At 43.3% G+C, this 15,937-nt stretch overlaps 1 protein-coding gene across 2 annotated transcripts in view; it reads right to left on the reverse strand.

The window, feature by feature from the left end:
* Positions 1-15,937, reverse strand: part of Nos (Nitric oxide synthase) — a 350,537-nt gene that overhangs the window by 41,670 nt on the left and 292,930 nt on the right. For both annotated transcript variants that reach the window (XM_084598518.1, XM_084598517.1), the window contains exons 11-14: positions 7,941-8,029; positions 6,544-6,688; positions 5,521-5,625; positions 3,115-3,182 (exon numbers count right to left, since the gene is read on the reverse strand). In XM_084598518.1, the coding sequence (XP_084454644.1) occupies positions 3,115-3,182; positions 5,521-5,625; positions 6,544-6,688; positions 7,941-8,029 (407 nt within the window). The remainder of the gene's footprint in view (positions 1-3,114; positions 3,183-5,520; positions 5,626-6,543; positions 6,689-7,940; positions 8,030-15,937) is intronic.

Below are 15,937 nucleotides of genomic sequence, written 5' to 3' on the forward strand. Positions count from 1 at the left end.
CGAGTGGGTCGAGCAAAAGCGAGGCAGGTGACATGTGCAGTACATGCAAGGTATCGCGCATGCGCAGAAGGTCAAAGTGGTGGAAATGAGCTTCAGAGTGCTCCACATGCCCAGGCATCAGCTGTCGCGACAATAAGGTCATGCAAGTGCGCCAAGGACATGCAGAAAGTGCGCGCGCAGGGTGTGATTTTAACACTGCCAACCGCTTGACATGGCCGGCAGCTGTGCCTTGTGACACACTATAACGCTACTGAAAGACAGTCAAATGACATTTCTTGACCACTTTTTTTTTTGTGTGTGTTTTGCAATATAAAATTGCGACGATTTTCTAAGCGGCAAGTTTCGTAATTGAGACGCTTCTGTTTTATAAGTATTTCGAAGTCCAAGCTGGTTAGCCGTTAAAGTTGCTAAAAGCAGAGTGGCGGCATTTATTTCTGTTCGCGCTCAAAACGTCTTAGTACACCCTATTATTTTGGACATTGCGATAAGAAGCTGCCACAGGGCCCTACCAGCATCCATAGTATACTTTGAGGCGAGAGTAGCGCTTAAATATTTCCAGCCATCCTCAAAATAAAAGACGTGTACATGGCAATGATAACAGTTATACATTTTAGCGTAACACAGAGTCCACAACGCGAGGATACACGAGCGTTACACCTGTGGCCACGCCTTGTGTCCTTACGACTGCGCTGGATTTTCAAACCTCACTGTCGCCAAGCGCTGTACTGAATACAGTCATCATTAGAAGGTGGGAGCGCTTTTACTTTGGCTCTCAGAACATTTACGTCTTAAACAAGATTGACATCTGGAAGTTAACAGGACAATAGAAAAGACAGTACAAAGAAATTGGCGCTCGTATGTCTGCTTGTTTGCTGACACATTCCCAGCTTTAAACCACGACATGATTACCTTGTTTACACGTTTACATGATAGACGCTTAAGATCTTAAGACAGTTGCCTTGCTGTGTTCAACGCACATGGTAAGTATACACGAACAACAATGGAATAACTCGCAGTTAATTTTATTGCACACTGCATCGCCTCCACTAACTCTGCAGTGTCGAATTGTTAATATTTCGGTCGATAATTTTCGTCAATGCAAATTTAGCGTGAGAACCGTTAAATGCGCATCTTGTTCCCCGCACTATCTGCTGCATGTTAAAAGGCGAGTAGAGCTTGTTAGTGTGCGCCATGGAGTTTCTTACCTTACCTAGAGGGAAAGCTGTGCTGCCGTCTATGGGAGTTTACATGGAGTTTCCAGACGGCCAGTTCAGCCACCATGGGCGCTCAAAGCATCACGGGCCGGAGAGCTACCGAGTGCAGAACTACAACTTTTGGCCAAAACTAATGCAAAGATAAACGTTGTTCTACAATAAATAATGTCCTAAGATTGAATATTGTGGCTGTAAATTGCAAAGAGAGAGAGAAACAGCATGTCAGTGTGAGATTTATCCAATATAAGCGATGGCTTTCTCCTATTGGCTTAGTTTTGAGAAGCACAAATACCAATATTTCGCACTTAATTGGCAAAATTTGAAACAGAAAAACGTTATAAAAATATTTATGGTTGTGCAATCACTTAAGCAAGTTTTTAGTGTCATTTTGGGAAACAAAAACCATTTATTGGCGACGTCTGCTTCTGCGCCTTCGCTACTATAGCTTTCGCGGTCTATGTACACACCTTCAGATGATGATGACGACGAAAAAGAAACATCGCAGCAATGCCACTCCACGTACCCGAGAAAAACCGACTGTCCCGCAACAAGTAGCACACCGGCCCATGATTCTTAGCGCGCCCGTGGTGGCTGAAGTGCAGAGCCCTCAGCTTTCACTCTAGTTAGTGTAAGGAACTGTATGGTGTGCGCATTACTTGCCCAAAGGAACGTTCCGGAAGCATGCGGGCAGTATTTCTCCTCTAACTCTCGTGTTTAACTTTCCGACGCAAAACATAAACCCTATACGCGCATCCTCACACCACTCACAAAATTGGCGGGTCCTAACGCGGAGAAATTTTGAAATTAAATTCAAGAGTTTTCTTTTCTCATTGTTGTTTATTTGCGTTTTGGCAACGGATTCGCGTTATTTGAGTCCTTTGTTTATAGTTTGTTCTTTTTATCTGTAAAGCGAGACTAATATTTACAACTTGCAACAACTCTCCGTGCGCAAATATTGATTCCGCATTGCAGCACGTTTTAATAAAGCGCCAATGTAATCTGATTGAATAAAATCACACTAAAATTATCTCAGTGAAACAATTTCCGCACAGAAGCATATATGATAGACTAAATGAGGTGCATACGATGAATACTCTATTAACGGGATAACGTTAAAGGCTGCGTTCACCGAATATCAGGTGCTGCCGTCGGCGCCGATGCCGGCGCTTATTCCTTTATGTTTTTGCTACCTGCTCTTGTTTCTTTCCGGCATGCGTCGTATACGATAACGCAAAACGTGCTTAGAGAGGGAATAAAGGCGTTAGTAGTGCATACTACAAGATGACCACCTTTGCCATCCTACCAGCGCGTTCTTTGTAAAAAACTTCGAACGGTCGCTAAAAAGTGTTCCGGATAACGAGGAAAGACGCTGGACCCGACGCAGTAGGTCGATTTCATCATGCAAATTCTCTAAAAATGTTAATAAACGCCGGGAGGGGTAGAAGGCAGAGAGGGACGATTGGGGATATTATTCACGTTAGCAAAAGGTTCCACACACGAAATGAACGAGTAAAATATGCAAGGGTAGCAATAAATCGTGCCTACGAGTACGCGTAAGAGTCTCCGAGGAGCATTTGCACACGGCTCCTGCATGTTTTTGGCCTGTATTTCTTTAGTACTTTATTAATGAAACGCCCAAGGGTATTACTGCCAAGGGCAGAGCACGTGTCAAAAACGATTCAAGATTCATCCTGTTCCTTATATAGTAGTTCAACAAAGATGAAGCAAGCGCAATAGCGAAAAAAAATCGCTCAAGCTGTTCGCTTTTTTCTTTAGAACACACGAAAAGGCCAGAAAGAGAGAAAACGGGTGACAGAGAGCAAACGAGGTGAAGCCAGAGAATGAAGTATAAGAGAGAGAGAAAGAGAAGCTGTACGCATATAGGCACTGGTCTACAAACCTCGGAGTCGTACCCTCAGGTCCGAAGGGGCTGCAGCTCTTCATGACTTGTAGGTTTCGAGCAAAGACCTGTTCGAAACAGAGGTGGGGCCCGAAGGAAGGAAATGACAAACAAACAAAATAAACTATAAATGTGCGGCACTACTTCTACAGACAGACGGAAGAGGGAGAGAGAGAAAGCGTTCTGAAGAAAACTGTCACATGAGACGAAAAAAATATAAATGCAAAAAGAGGCAAATGACATGGCAAAACAAGTCGACAAGCCGTAAGGAAAATGTACAGAAAAGAAAAATGCGAGATCGCGCCGTACGAGCGTTGTCTGGCCCGAGGGACCGCTTAAGAACAAGGATGCTGGGGGTGGGGAAAGGGCTCCGTTGAGGATAGTTCTGTGAGGGAAGAAAAGACAGTGAGGTGGTGGGGAGAGATTCACATGGGCCATTGCCAAGAAGAACTGCCTGGACTTGGCTGCACCGTTGGCTAGTAGGGACGTCTGCCTTCGGGGAGGCAGCTTTCGATCACGTGACTGATCGTTAACGGCTTTTATTGCCCCGCCTCTCGCTTCTTCTACGTCTCCATGTACGACTTCGAGGTGGCAGGCTTATATGGAGAAAAGAAGGCAGCACTGGTCAAGGAAGGGAATGCTCGAAACACAAAAACTCCCCATCTCAAATGGACGAATGGTTCATCGATAAATTTGTGTAGCGCTGAGTAGTAGTAGCGGTATTAGTACCGGAGAGATCTAAAGAGATCTAAGCGCCGTTTTTTTTTCTTTTTTCATTCGGTGCGCTCAGTAACGTCCATGCTTTTCTCTCGGTCGTGGAGACGAAGTCGCGATCTTTTGCTATTTATTACTTTTTATTTTTATTTTTCCGGCTTTAATTTGTTCATCGTGTCAGGGTACTCCGAGAACAGCCGTGACGAAAACAGACACTAAGAAGAGGGCGTCTTTTTACGGTCACAGTGAATCTTTTTTTTTTTGCTGAAGCTTGGTCTCGGAAAGATATGGGGACGGCCCGATCACATATAGAAGCATTCTTTCAGAAAACGTTGGCCATAATTTTTTGTTTTTGCTTTTTATTCTGTCTGTGCGCTTTCTTCTGTTCGTTGTGCAGAACGTGAACGTGAAGCACGCAAAATCTCCTGTAAAACCTTGAGTTTTAAAAAGAAAGCAATATCCTTCCTGGGTACTTCACTGAACTCAGCGACAGCTAAGGTGAGCAATGCTGGATCAGACCTGATGACCAATCACCAATCACTCTTACACCCCATTGCAGATAACTGGCTTCTAGATGGATAGATATTATAATGGCTTACCGTTTGCATCGATGATGAGACGAGTGTCACCGTGTCTACTAAGCTGTCACTTAACGTATAAAGACGGGCTTGTTGGTCTTGGTAACAAGAATACATATTTTTTTTTTTATTGTTTGCCTCCTTTCTAACTTTCCCGGATTACTTACCATTCTAAGCTTTCTTATTCAACTAATCAGAGCTAAGTAATTATTCTAAGCTGCGCAACCTTTTCACTTTTTGGAACTGTATCCCTGTGTTGCTTTCTTATGATATCCTGAGTTATGTTTTTATCTTATTTCATGCGAATTTGTTCTTATTGTTCATTTGTTCTTTATGAAGTTTAGAATAGATTTGTACAAGCACTCTCCTGCAGTAGCCCCACAAATGGACTGCAAAGTAAGTAAATAAATAAATAAATAAATAAATAAATAAATAAATAAATAAATAAATAAATAAATAAATAAATAAATAAATAAATAAATAAATAAATAAATAAATAAATAAATAAATAAATAAATAAATAAATAAATAAATAAATAAATAAATAAATAAATAAATAAATAAATTTCATTTAGCAGGGTAGTTTACTTAAAAGATATTTTTTTTTGTCTTTAAAATTAATCAGATCAAACGGTCTGTTGCGAGGAGGCATGCATCAGTGTACGGTGTAACTCCAGTGAAGAAGGAATTGTGGGAGTAAAGATAATAGTAATGTTGGTCGGGTTCTTCCTTAGCGAAACTGCTCGCTCTCTAATTAACTGGACCGGAGTTGTAAAAGCGCTCCATTTTATATAAATTTCGCCTTATATACATTATACATTATTTATACATTAATTTATACATCACGTATAAAAGGTAATCGGCTACGACAAGGGACGCCGTGATTTGGAGTAAGATTTAAAAAATATTTTTCGACATCGCGACTATGTTTCGGGAGACGCAGTCGGTTTGTAAATGTAATATCAGTAAAAACGATCGCAAGGTTGATATGCAATGCAAAATGAGTGCGGCTTTAAAATATGCCAAACGAATCCACGTGTAACTTGTGTCTAATATGCAACACTGGACGGTGTATCAGAAACGGAGGCGCTGAGGATATGGGCGGCGTACTGACCTCACCGTTCTCGGGCGGCTCGCCATTGCCAAACGTGCTGGAGATCACCAGAAGCAAAGGTTCAAATTCGAGGTTGACGAAATCGTAGTCTTCCATACACTCCACCTGAAAGAAAAAGCAGAAAATGGAACAAGGATTGCGTGAGAAAAAGAACAATCAATGACGCTGCGCTCGAAACAAAAATTGTACCTGCAATTAACGCTCAGACATGCTCTACCCTAGTACAAGGTCCTTCCGTGGAACTTTCGAATAAGCATCCGAAAAGGGCAGATGTTCTGTTAATTACAAGTGCTATCCTTAAATGAGGAGCATTCGCTAAAAGGAAGAAAAAAAAAACGGGTCTCATTGGCAGCCTTACGATGTCGTAGCCCTTTTCGAAGCGCATAAAGCACTCCCGTGAAAAAAAAAGAAGAAAAAGAAACAAAAGAGAAGAAGGATATTTGGTCGGCTTCTCGAAATGCTCAGCTCAGATAAAACACGGTAGATGTCTTCATAACTGGTTAATCGTCAATATATGTGCAGACTTTTCAAAACCGTAAGAACAATTCCGATGACTAAGGTCGAATGTATGCTTGTAAGTAGTAACACGTGTATGTACGCGAGCGGAATAAAAATATCGAACGCCACGCGTAGGCAGTCCATTGTTCGAACTTCTTGTCATCCCGCTTGTACCTGGGCAAGGACACGCTAAAGTCGTCCATAATACAATACTGGATTACTCTAGCATGTTTTTGCTACCAACCAGGTACAGGAATGAAAACGAGAAATTCGAACAGCGGAGTGTGTAGACGACGCGCTCTTCGTATTCCTTTCTGTCGCGTTATACGTATTTCGCTTGTTAGGCTCAAGACAGCATAACACTTCGACCCTTAATTACTGTTACGTTGTATGTACGATGTACTGTGGCGTTGGAAATGCTGCCATTAAAGTACAAAACACGTGCCCAGTTATGGTCATCTAAACGACATTACGTGCCAGACGTTAAGCTAGCGTAAATGCAGAGATGAGGCGATGTCGCCTTACCGACGCGTTGAAGGCGTGCAGGAAGATATCGCAGAGTACTCGGGCGTAGGTCTCCGACTTGCCCGTCTCAGTGGCGTACAGGATCTTGGCCTTGACGCGCTTGGCCAGAGCTTTACCGTACATGGCCGAAGTGAACTTCACGGCGCTGCACGGAAATTGGTAGCAACGAGAAATGAGTTACGAGGGCCCTATTTAAGGAGCAGGCGAAGCCTTTTCTCCGGAACCTCTGCTGTAACGCGACCACGAGGGAAGCTGGACGATGACAGTGAACATCATCTCATCAGTTTCTGTGGGCCCCAGCGATGACTCCCATTCGTTGCCTTTAGTTCTAGTTTTTCGGTTGAATAGAAACTAAGTGGCTTAACGGTTTAATATAATTAAAACAATAACAGGCGAAGCAACGTGTAAACCTCAAGTAAGGCATTAATTAACAAATCAGCAACAGTGAGCCCAAACCAGCCTTCAGAAGCCGGCCGGAGAACAAACCACTGCGGGGATAACGCTGAGACTGAAACAAAATTAGTCGAACCTGACAAGGAGACAGATTAAGGAACACAAGGTTGGTGCATCACTTGAATGAGAGTACTCTCTATTTCCAGTGATGAGAGTTGTACCAAACCTGTTTCCCTGGCTCTCAAAGGTTCTGTACCAGCTAAGAGAGGCAATGAAAAGCAGCTTTGCAATAGTTGCAAATCTGTCCTATAAACTCTGGGACTCGTTTAATTGCCCATTCGCCAAGAATTTAGACAAAGTTCATATATTTGGTTAAAGCTTCAAATGCTTCGTCATCTTCCAGTTTACTCATAGCTTTATGTGACGTTGTTAGGAGTACAGATAGCTGTGCTTGCCCATTTGAGCCTAATCTTTATCAGCCTTATCAGCTGGCTTCGAAAGTGCGTCGTTTACTTAAATGTTGGAAAACAAAGACTTAATTCTGTGACTCAGTGGTTGCGACTTTCGACTGTGAGCCCGAGTGGACGGGCCTGACTGTAGCCGTGGCGGCCACATTTCGAACAAGAATGGAACCCTAAGCCTCCACCATGCCACAGCGTTTCCAGAGAACGCAAAAAAGCCCTCCAATGTTCTTGGAATGGGGGTTCCGCGGTTTCATCTGTGAATACTTATATCGTCCATCTTCCTAGGATGCCATTCAAAATTTCGTTTTGACTACTTTCTAAAGGGACCAATGGCGCAGTGCGAAGGCCCTTGAGCGACATTAATTAAGTTGAATTGGAGGTAAGAACGCCTAGACTGCATGGGTAACACGGTTACCGAAACGCAAGGCTATGCTCCACGCTGTTTCCGCAGCCGGTCGTTAGTGTCAGTGCAAGTTTATTCGACGGCCTCGTAAAATCCAAACTAGATACTCTTTAAGGCAGATAAAATTTCTTTCTTGCCTGGCAATGTCCTTGAAGCGGAACTTCCTGGAATGCCGTCGCTGGTCGTCCGCCTTCTTTTGCCATACGTGCGTCTTCCAGGGTGGCGTCTGGGAAAGGCACGAGTAAACAGAAGGAATGAATAAAAGAAGCATATACTATGGAATGGTATGACATGACATGGCACGACACGGTACGGCAAGGTACAGTACGGCATTGTGTGGTAAGGCGCGGAAAGGTATTGGGGTTTTTCTGTCCAGAAACTGCCCCTAAGTTGAGAAAAACCACCATAGAGGGCTTCAGGAAAATGTAGGTATACGACGCAGATTACATGGGAGTGTTTTTGTTTTGCATCCATCTAAATGAGGATATTGAGGCAAAGATCGGGTACGACTACTACTTTCAGCAGAGAAAAAAAATTTCGAGTCTGCGCTTAAGTCTGCTTAATAGCGGAAATGGCGAAAACCACTTTACAGGACTGTTTACACCACTGGACCGGCATTTTCATCTTTACTAACATCATCATCACTGGCGCCACAATCTTCATTATCAACTAAATGCAGCGTCATTATCGTCGCTACTATCATTGTTACTGTTTAACTAGCTGCACCGCCATTATTATCGCTACTCGCATCCTCGCGGTAGATAAGAATTACAATCGGTTTCTCACGAGAAACCTATACGTACAAAGCTGTATGTATGTATGTATGTATGTATGTATGTATGTATGTATGTATGTATGTATGTATGTATGTATGTATGTATGTATGTATGTATGTATGTATGTATGTATGTATGTATGTATGTATGTATGTATGTATGTATGTATGTATGTATGTATGTATGTATGTATGTATGTATGTATGTATGTATGTATGTATGTATGTATGTATGTATGTATGTATGTATGTATGTATGTATGTATGTATGTATGTATGTATGTATGTATGTATGTATGTATGTATGTATGTATGTATGTATGTATGTATGTATGTATGTATGTATGTATGTATGTATGTATGTATGTATGTATGTATGTATGTATGTATGTATGTATGTATGTATGTATGTATGTATGTATGTATGTATGTATGTATGTAGGTCGCTATATATTGGGGTTCTTCGTGTGAAATATTGTCTATCAAGGCCATGCAATAAAGATAAAAAAGCCCGGCCTGGAGTAATGGCTAGCGTGCTCGGCTCGGAGTCGAAATGATAGTGGTTCGATTTCTGCTGGCGACGAATTTTTGTCTTATTTCACGGGGTGGACACACCCGAGGGACACAGCCACGGTGTAGCGCGTGAAGTCACAGCCCACGTGACACAAAAGCGGTCGGCGTGGCGCGCTAGATGCGCAGCTGGTGCTCACGTGATACGTGACGTCAGGCACGTTCATGCGGCTCGGTTAAAGAGGGGCTTTATATGTGGACTGGCAGGAGCTGCCAACTTGGGTCTCTCGTTTCACATGGGACGGTTATGTCAGAATCAGCCTGCTAGGACCCTGACATTCACGTTACCCCTATAGGCCACTAAGACACGTTAATACGGCTTGGTTAAAGCGGGGCTTTATATGTGGGCTGAGGAAGAAGAAAAAGAGAAGAAGAAGAACGCTCGGTCATCCGTAGCTAATGCTTTCGCTGAGTATTTGGTTCAGCAGCGTTGGACCCTTGTATTTTTTTTTTTTTTTGCATTTTGTCGGATTCATCGAAGCTTGTCCATGAAAGGACGATATTTTCCACATGCCGAGAAGCTAATATGTGTTACCAAAGGAACAAAGGAATTTGAACGATAAGATATATCAAATATATGAGCAAGAATAAATTTATCAATGCTTTTGTTAACGCGCCAATCAGTGATCAAAGCAAGTATAGCTGACATTTCGCAGGTGTGCGCGGCTATATACAGAGAATTGGCTTACAAGAATTATTTTGCGTTCTCTTGGTCCCGCTGATGAGCAGTCATAACTGATGCAAATTCATATTTTGCGTCGTTGCATCATTCACAACAAACTATGGCCAGACGTTCGTCCCCATCTGTGTGTTCGACCGGATTACGAACTCCCTGTCCGATTGGCAATAACGAGGTGACTTAAGAGCACGTGCGGGCTTGTGCAAGGCGAACGCGAAGATGTAAGATAAGCCTTTTCCCGGTGCTAACAGCGAATTTTCTCAGAATTCCATATAGACGTAAAGCTGATCGAACAGTGCGATATTCACAGAACAGGTGACGTCCGGAATGCTCGCGCGCCCTGAACGGGATGCCCCGCGTGGTATTTCTTTCAATTCCGCAGCGCGTTCGAAGTTGCTTAACAGTGCTGCTGTGAAACGCAAGCCGGGATATTACCCCTATGAAAGGCTGGCGGAAAGTGCTTGCCAGCGGCTTGCAATCGAGAGCATACCGAACATGGGGCCAAACAAACTAGCCCAGTACTGTCTTTACCTATTAGTTTGCGATAGTATCACAGCTCAAACACAGTTTCGTGATATACGCAGTATAATTCTCGCGAAAATAAAAGGGGAACATTTCGGCTACAGCCGTTTCCTGGGCTACAATCCAATGCCCACAAAGGTACAAACGGGTTGGGTATTGGTTCAAGGGTAGTTTCTACAGATGGATCCCACGCTAGGCGCCGAACGAGGACGGCACGGGGCAATTACCGCTCAAGCTTGCTGCACAGCTGTCGTTTCCCAGAGATCGAGATTGAGGTTCTGCTATATAGAACAACGTCTCTCCTCCTCAAATATACAGCCAGCGCCCAGGACAGCGCGGTGCCCAGGGCAGCTGCGTTTGGTGGGTCGGGGCTTTTGGTTAGCATCAGCCGAGTATCGTGTGTGCTGTAACGCTCGAAGCTTCAAGGAAAAATCTCAGCGTTTACGGAGCTTGTTTGATTTGATTTTTATTCAGACAAAGTCTCGGATACAGAGGGCGAAAGGCAGATGATTTCTGCCTGACGGGGCCTAAGCACCCGACGCAATGCTCCCAACAAGCAGCAGAAGCAAGAACAACATGCATTCTCATCACACAAAGAACTCACGCTTATGCAAAAAAAAAAAAAAAAAAAAAAAAGGATGAAAGTTCACAGACTAGCAGTGACATTATTATACATTGAATATTTACAAGGTATATTTAGAATAAGAAATGTAAGAAATTTTTACAGTTAACAGAACATCAAGGACATAAGGAATTTCTGCATGTAACAATCTTTTAATCACCCGAACAAGAAAGAAGGTAAGCTATAGCCTTCTTTTTGAAGGCGTTCTGGGAAACACATTTCTGAATAATTTCCATGATACCCTGCAAGCGTAACAAACTGGATTATTGTAAGCTTCATGCTATCGTTGTGTTGAATGTCAACGTTAATTTGACGCGCTGTGTTCACCCTTACATTACTGAGAAATCAACCGTACGTCGTAAAACACCAATTTTTTAATTATTTCTCAGTGATAATAATTATTCGCCGCGAAACGATGGTGTGTTTGCAGTGCAAATATATAAAGAAATCGGTGCACAAACAACCAAGGACTGAAGGGTATTGCAACCTAAACAGGCATTGAAAGCGACTTATTTTTGTATGATCGTTATCGGTATTCGCCTCTCAATGACACGGAAGAGTTTTCAGCCAGAATACATACATTTTGCACCAGAAACAGGATTATAATATGCATTATGAAAATAAAAGCTGCACTGACAAAGAAAGAAAATAATCCGGTCACTAAATATTATCGACCCGCTCCTAACAATGACTATTTTACGATAGGATGCTACCTTCTTTAGACACAAAAACTTCCCCTGCGATCGTGGAAAGATTTCGTTAATTTTTTCGGCAGCTGGTCTGACCACAATTTCACGCTCACCGCGGATAAATCGACGAAGCGTATGATCTAGTTAATTAATCCCCACGACCGAAAACCCCACATTATCCGCGGATAAGTGCCTCAATATTAGTGGCCATAATCCCTGGCCCCGTTCAGTACAACGCTCGTCTCTTCTCCGACGAATGCAAGACGTCGTTGGTAGGTTATACTCACTAAAGGTCATCATGCATGCCGTGATTTGATAACTTATACTGAACAGAGGTTATATACACCTGAGAGCAGGTGCTTTAAGAACGGCGAGATACGACGCAAATTGAGATATGATTGAAGCCCTCTCATAAATTGTGCTTCATTACCGAACCAGCCGCAATGCGCTGTCGCCGATGACGTCGTCGGCGGTAGCGTTCCCTCGACCCCAATCACGACCATCGAGGCTCCCACCCTCGCACGTATCATTACCGAAACACGCGGTCACCGTGGCCTGTCAGGCGCGTCGCGGGGTGCAAACACGACGAGGCGTTGTGGAGCAAATCAAATTAAGGCATGCAAATGGCACCGGGAAAGCCTCGCGACCATTTCGTGGCTGCTAGCGTGGGAGAAAGGACGCAGCTCCCGAAGAAAGCTCGCGCACCCATTCGTATGCCTCGCAAATCCTCACGCTATCCACTAAACCGCTATCGTTCCCTCCCCGCCTCCATTCGCTTTCTCCGCCCCTTTCCCGCCTTCTTGACCATTCAAGAAGTTTCCTCATTACCACGCAGCCGTGAATGCGCGGGGAATCGGCCGTGTTTCTGAGGAAGTCGGTATGCAGCGAGCACGTAGCTTGCTTTCAGGTTGCTTGAAGCGTTTGGACGCTGAATGTTCTATTCCGTGCCCTTTCTTGGGAAAGGGGGCAGGATGGGAGGGTGTCTTGAAGACACGTTCTCTTTGGACAAGCCGCTCGTTCGCGGGGTCCTTGTCTGCCTACGCTCGCGTAGCGTTGGCCTCTACTAAAGGCTTTGCTGTCTACACGCATGCACTGCCTGTTTCCTTGCCTTCCTTCGAACACCAACACGTGTGCTTTTTCGGACTGATTTCGGTCTGAAAATTGGACGGCGCTCTTTTTAATGGGCAATTTCTGACTGGAAATGGTTGCTAGCCTTCATTAATTGCTGAGAAGGGGAGTTTGTTTCTCAAGATTCCTACCCATTTCAAACCTGCCTATTTTAAATCGCTTTTCTTTTCTTGCTGAAGCAAAACCTATAGATGCTCCATAGCATTCGAACAGCAAGTACGTTCCTTCTATGTTTTCAAAGCCAGAAAATTAGGAGGGACTTTAGCGCACAAAGTAGTGAAAGGCAAAAGCCTGAGTGCCGCATTCTGCTACGCAATTGGCACTGATAAGTAATTAATCAATTAGGTAATTAACTAATCAGTAATTAAGTAGGTAATTAACAAATCATTCACCAATTGGTAATTAACCCATTACTCACCAATTGGTAACTAATTAATTAGTAATTGATCATTGATCGACATATGACTATATAAGGCACGCACTCGCGCATACTGTGGTGGTGCTCTGCAAGTGATTGGTCGAGATCTCTATGATGTCATCCCGCCTCGGCCAATCAGAGCCGCCGCAAAAGCGGGACACATTTTGTCCACGACAGCATGAGCCATTAAAGGATTTCGCCTTAACAGTAGGTTATATACTTAGACACCTCTTAATCGCACTTTGAAAACCGTGGTTATTGATAGTATTTATCAATTCGTGCGCAAAAGACACGAAAGAAACAGAAAAACGTGGAAACTGTGCGCGTTCTTCTTTTGCGTGAGAGGGAATTTATTAGCCTCGTACGAAACAATATTTATACCGTGGTCTGTTTTCCGTTCAAACAAGCACACGTTTGCTTGCTGCACAAACGTGTTCACTCAAGACTATAAAACCGCAACCCGAATTGAGGGAAACTTTCAGCGCCCTGGGAGCGCTCTCTTATTTATCGACTCTTAGAAAGATGATTCTCCGCAGCAAGTTTCCAACAAGCAGCATACTTCTCGTTCGAAACCTTTAATTTTTTATGGATTCTCATCGACGAACTTCAACGTTGAATCGCGAGGAGCCATTAAACAAACTTTTCAAGATTCTTGCTTCACAGGATCTCTAGTGGCAAGAGCAGGTAAACATTTTCTCTCCCCTGGCTGTAATTTTCTTTTTGTTCTTTCGGAGGAGCAATGGGGAGTGAGGCACGTTAAAGTAGTGGTAGCTAGAGTAATGACGAGAAGCCCCTTCACAGCGAAATTCTGACCGGCATTGCCAGCATCACAAAAGAAGCGGGTATAAAAAAAGACCTCACGCCACGCCTGCATTACGCCACCTATATAATTTACGGACTTGCTAATAACACGTGGCACGAAATGAGAACAACCCGTGGCAAAAATGTAGAAAAGAACTAAAACAGTCTTTGAAAAGTCCGATATCTTCAAACTGTACCTTAGTCCGATATAGAAGGAGCAATTAATATGCGAAGTAAGGACGTGAGATCAGTGCAATAAAATTAGGAAAAATGAAGAAAATTACAATTTAAGGTAATTATGAAGCAGACCCGCAAGTTTGCAGGTATTGTGGACGCATATAAATGTCCTTGAAGTTACCGGAAAATTTTCTTGCTCTCCACCGGCAAAACGGTGAAAACTAACAATTACAGCTTCGTTTCCTTCTAATCCGGTTTGATTTGTCAGCATAATTGCAGTTTTCTTCGATTTATTTTAGAGGCGCGATAAAAGGGCATTATTAAGCACGGACGACGTCATCACCCGTAGTGTAGCTGCCACATATTACTGCAACCACAGTCATCAGTAACATAGCAGCGCATACACATGCCCGTCGCAAAGCCCTGGCCTGAATTGTTCGTTGATCGTTGCTGCTGGATAGCGGATTCAAGCGCCATTTTCCATAATCTGTTATAGGATGCACGGTCTTTGACCGTGAAAAATGTTTTTGTATTGCTCAAATCCCTTGGAAACCAGTCTAAAAACTAATTTATTCCCTTAATTCGTTTTTCTATTATTTTGCATCCACTCTGGGAAGGTTTCGAAAATAGGACCTCAGTATAAATAAATAAATAAATAAATAAATAAATAAATAAATAAATAAATAAATAAATAAATAAATAAATAAATAAATAAATAAATAAATAAATAAATAAATAAATAAATAAATAAATAAATAAATAAATAAATAAATAAATAAATTTTCGCAAGCATCTAGAATATTATCACCCCCTCCACTATTATGAGGAGGGGTAAAACACAGCGGAGGTTTATTCTGGTTAAACCTAGCCATAACCTAGTTATACGAGCGGAAGCTATGTTAAACATGAGTACACATGGAGGATCAGGCTTAGCCTGGCGCATGCGCCGAAGTGTTCACGCACTCGGACGAGCTCGTGCCTCATTCATAGCGAAACTGTTGTACCCGCGCCCAGTCACATGGTACACAACGGCGAGGCTCCGACAGAGCGCAGCTGTGGCGCCTCTCCACAGCGGATTGTGTGACGTGACGTCATACTGGCACCCCCTCCACTCCGGCGGCTGGAAGCCATTGTTGAGCCAAACATGACCTTTGAAGTTGCAGTGCGAAGAGCAGAGCTTCCGTTCTCAAAATTCCGAGAGCATTGTGGAATCTGCTGCTGCACACGGTGTATCATGTTTGCTCTTATTATCATTATCATCTAGATGCACTGACACTATCATTGCTACAGTCATCATTGTCATTATCATTGAATGCAGAGCATTGTCATCGTACTATCATCCTAACGGTAGAAAAGGAGAATTGTGATCCCGGGCATGGCGCTGTTGGTTAAAGCGCTCGGCTGGCGGTCCGAGGGATGGAGGTTCGATTCCCGGTGAAGACGGGATTTTTATTTTTCTGATGACGTCATTAGAATGGTCGACAAGTGACACACCAGCGCACAGATTCGACGCGTAGATCCAGCGCACAGCTCTCGCGCACGGGTTTTCGTTCCATGAGCCTAGGCTTTCGCCCTAAAATCCCGAGGGAAGGAGGAGGAGGAGGAAAAACAATTATTCTATACTTCCTTATCTTCCTGAGTGGATCGCTAGAGTCAAGGCACTCCTGCGCCAGTACAAAGGTGTCCAAACTGTTTTATATGTCGACGCGGCGAAATATCCATTGGGCACTGACGCTATGATACTAGCTGTTGC

Source organism: Amblyomma maculatum, chromosome 3, assembly GCF_055883805.1.
Source record: "Amblyomma maculatum isolate TAMU_Amacu chromosome 3, ASM5588380v1, whole genome shotgun sequence".
Lineage (NCBI taxonomy): Eukaryota > Metazoa > Arthropoda > Arachnida > Ixodida > Ixodidae > Amblyomma > Amblyomma maculatum.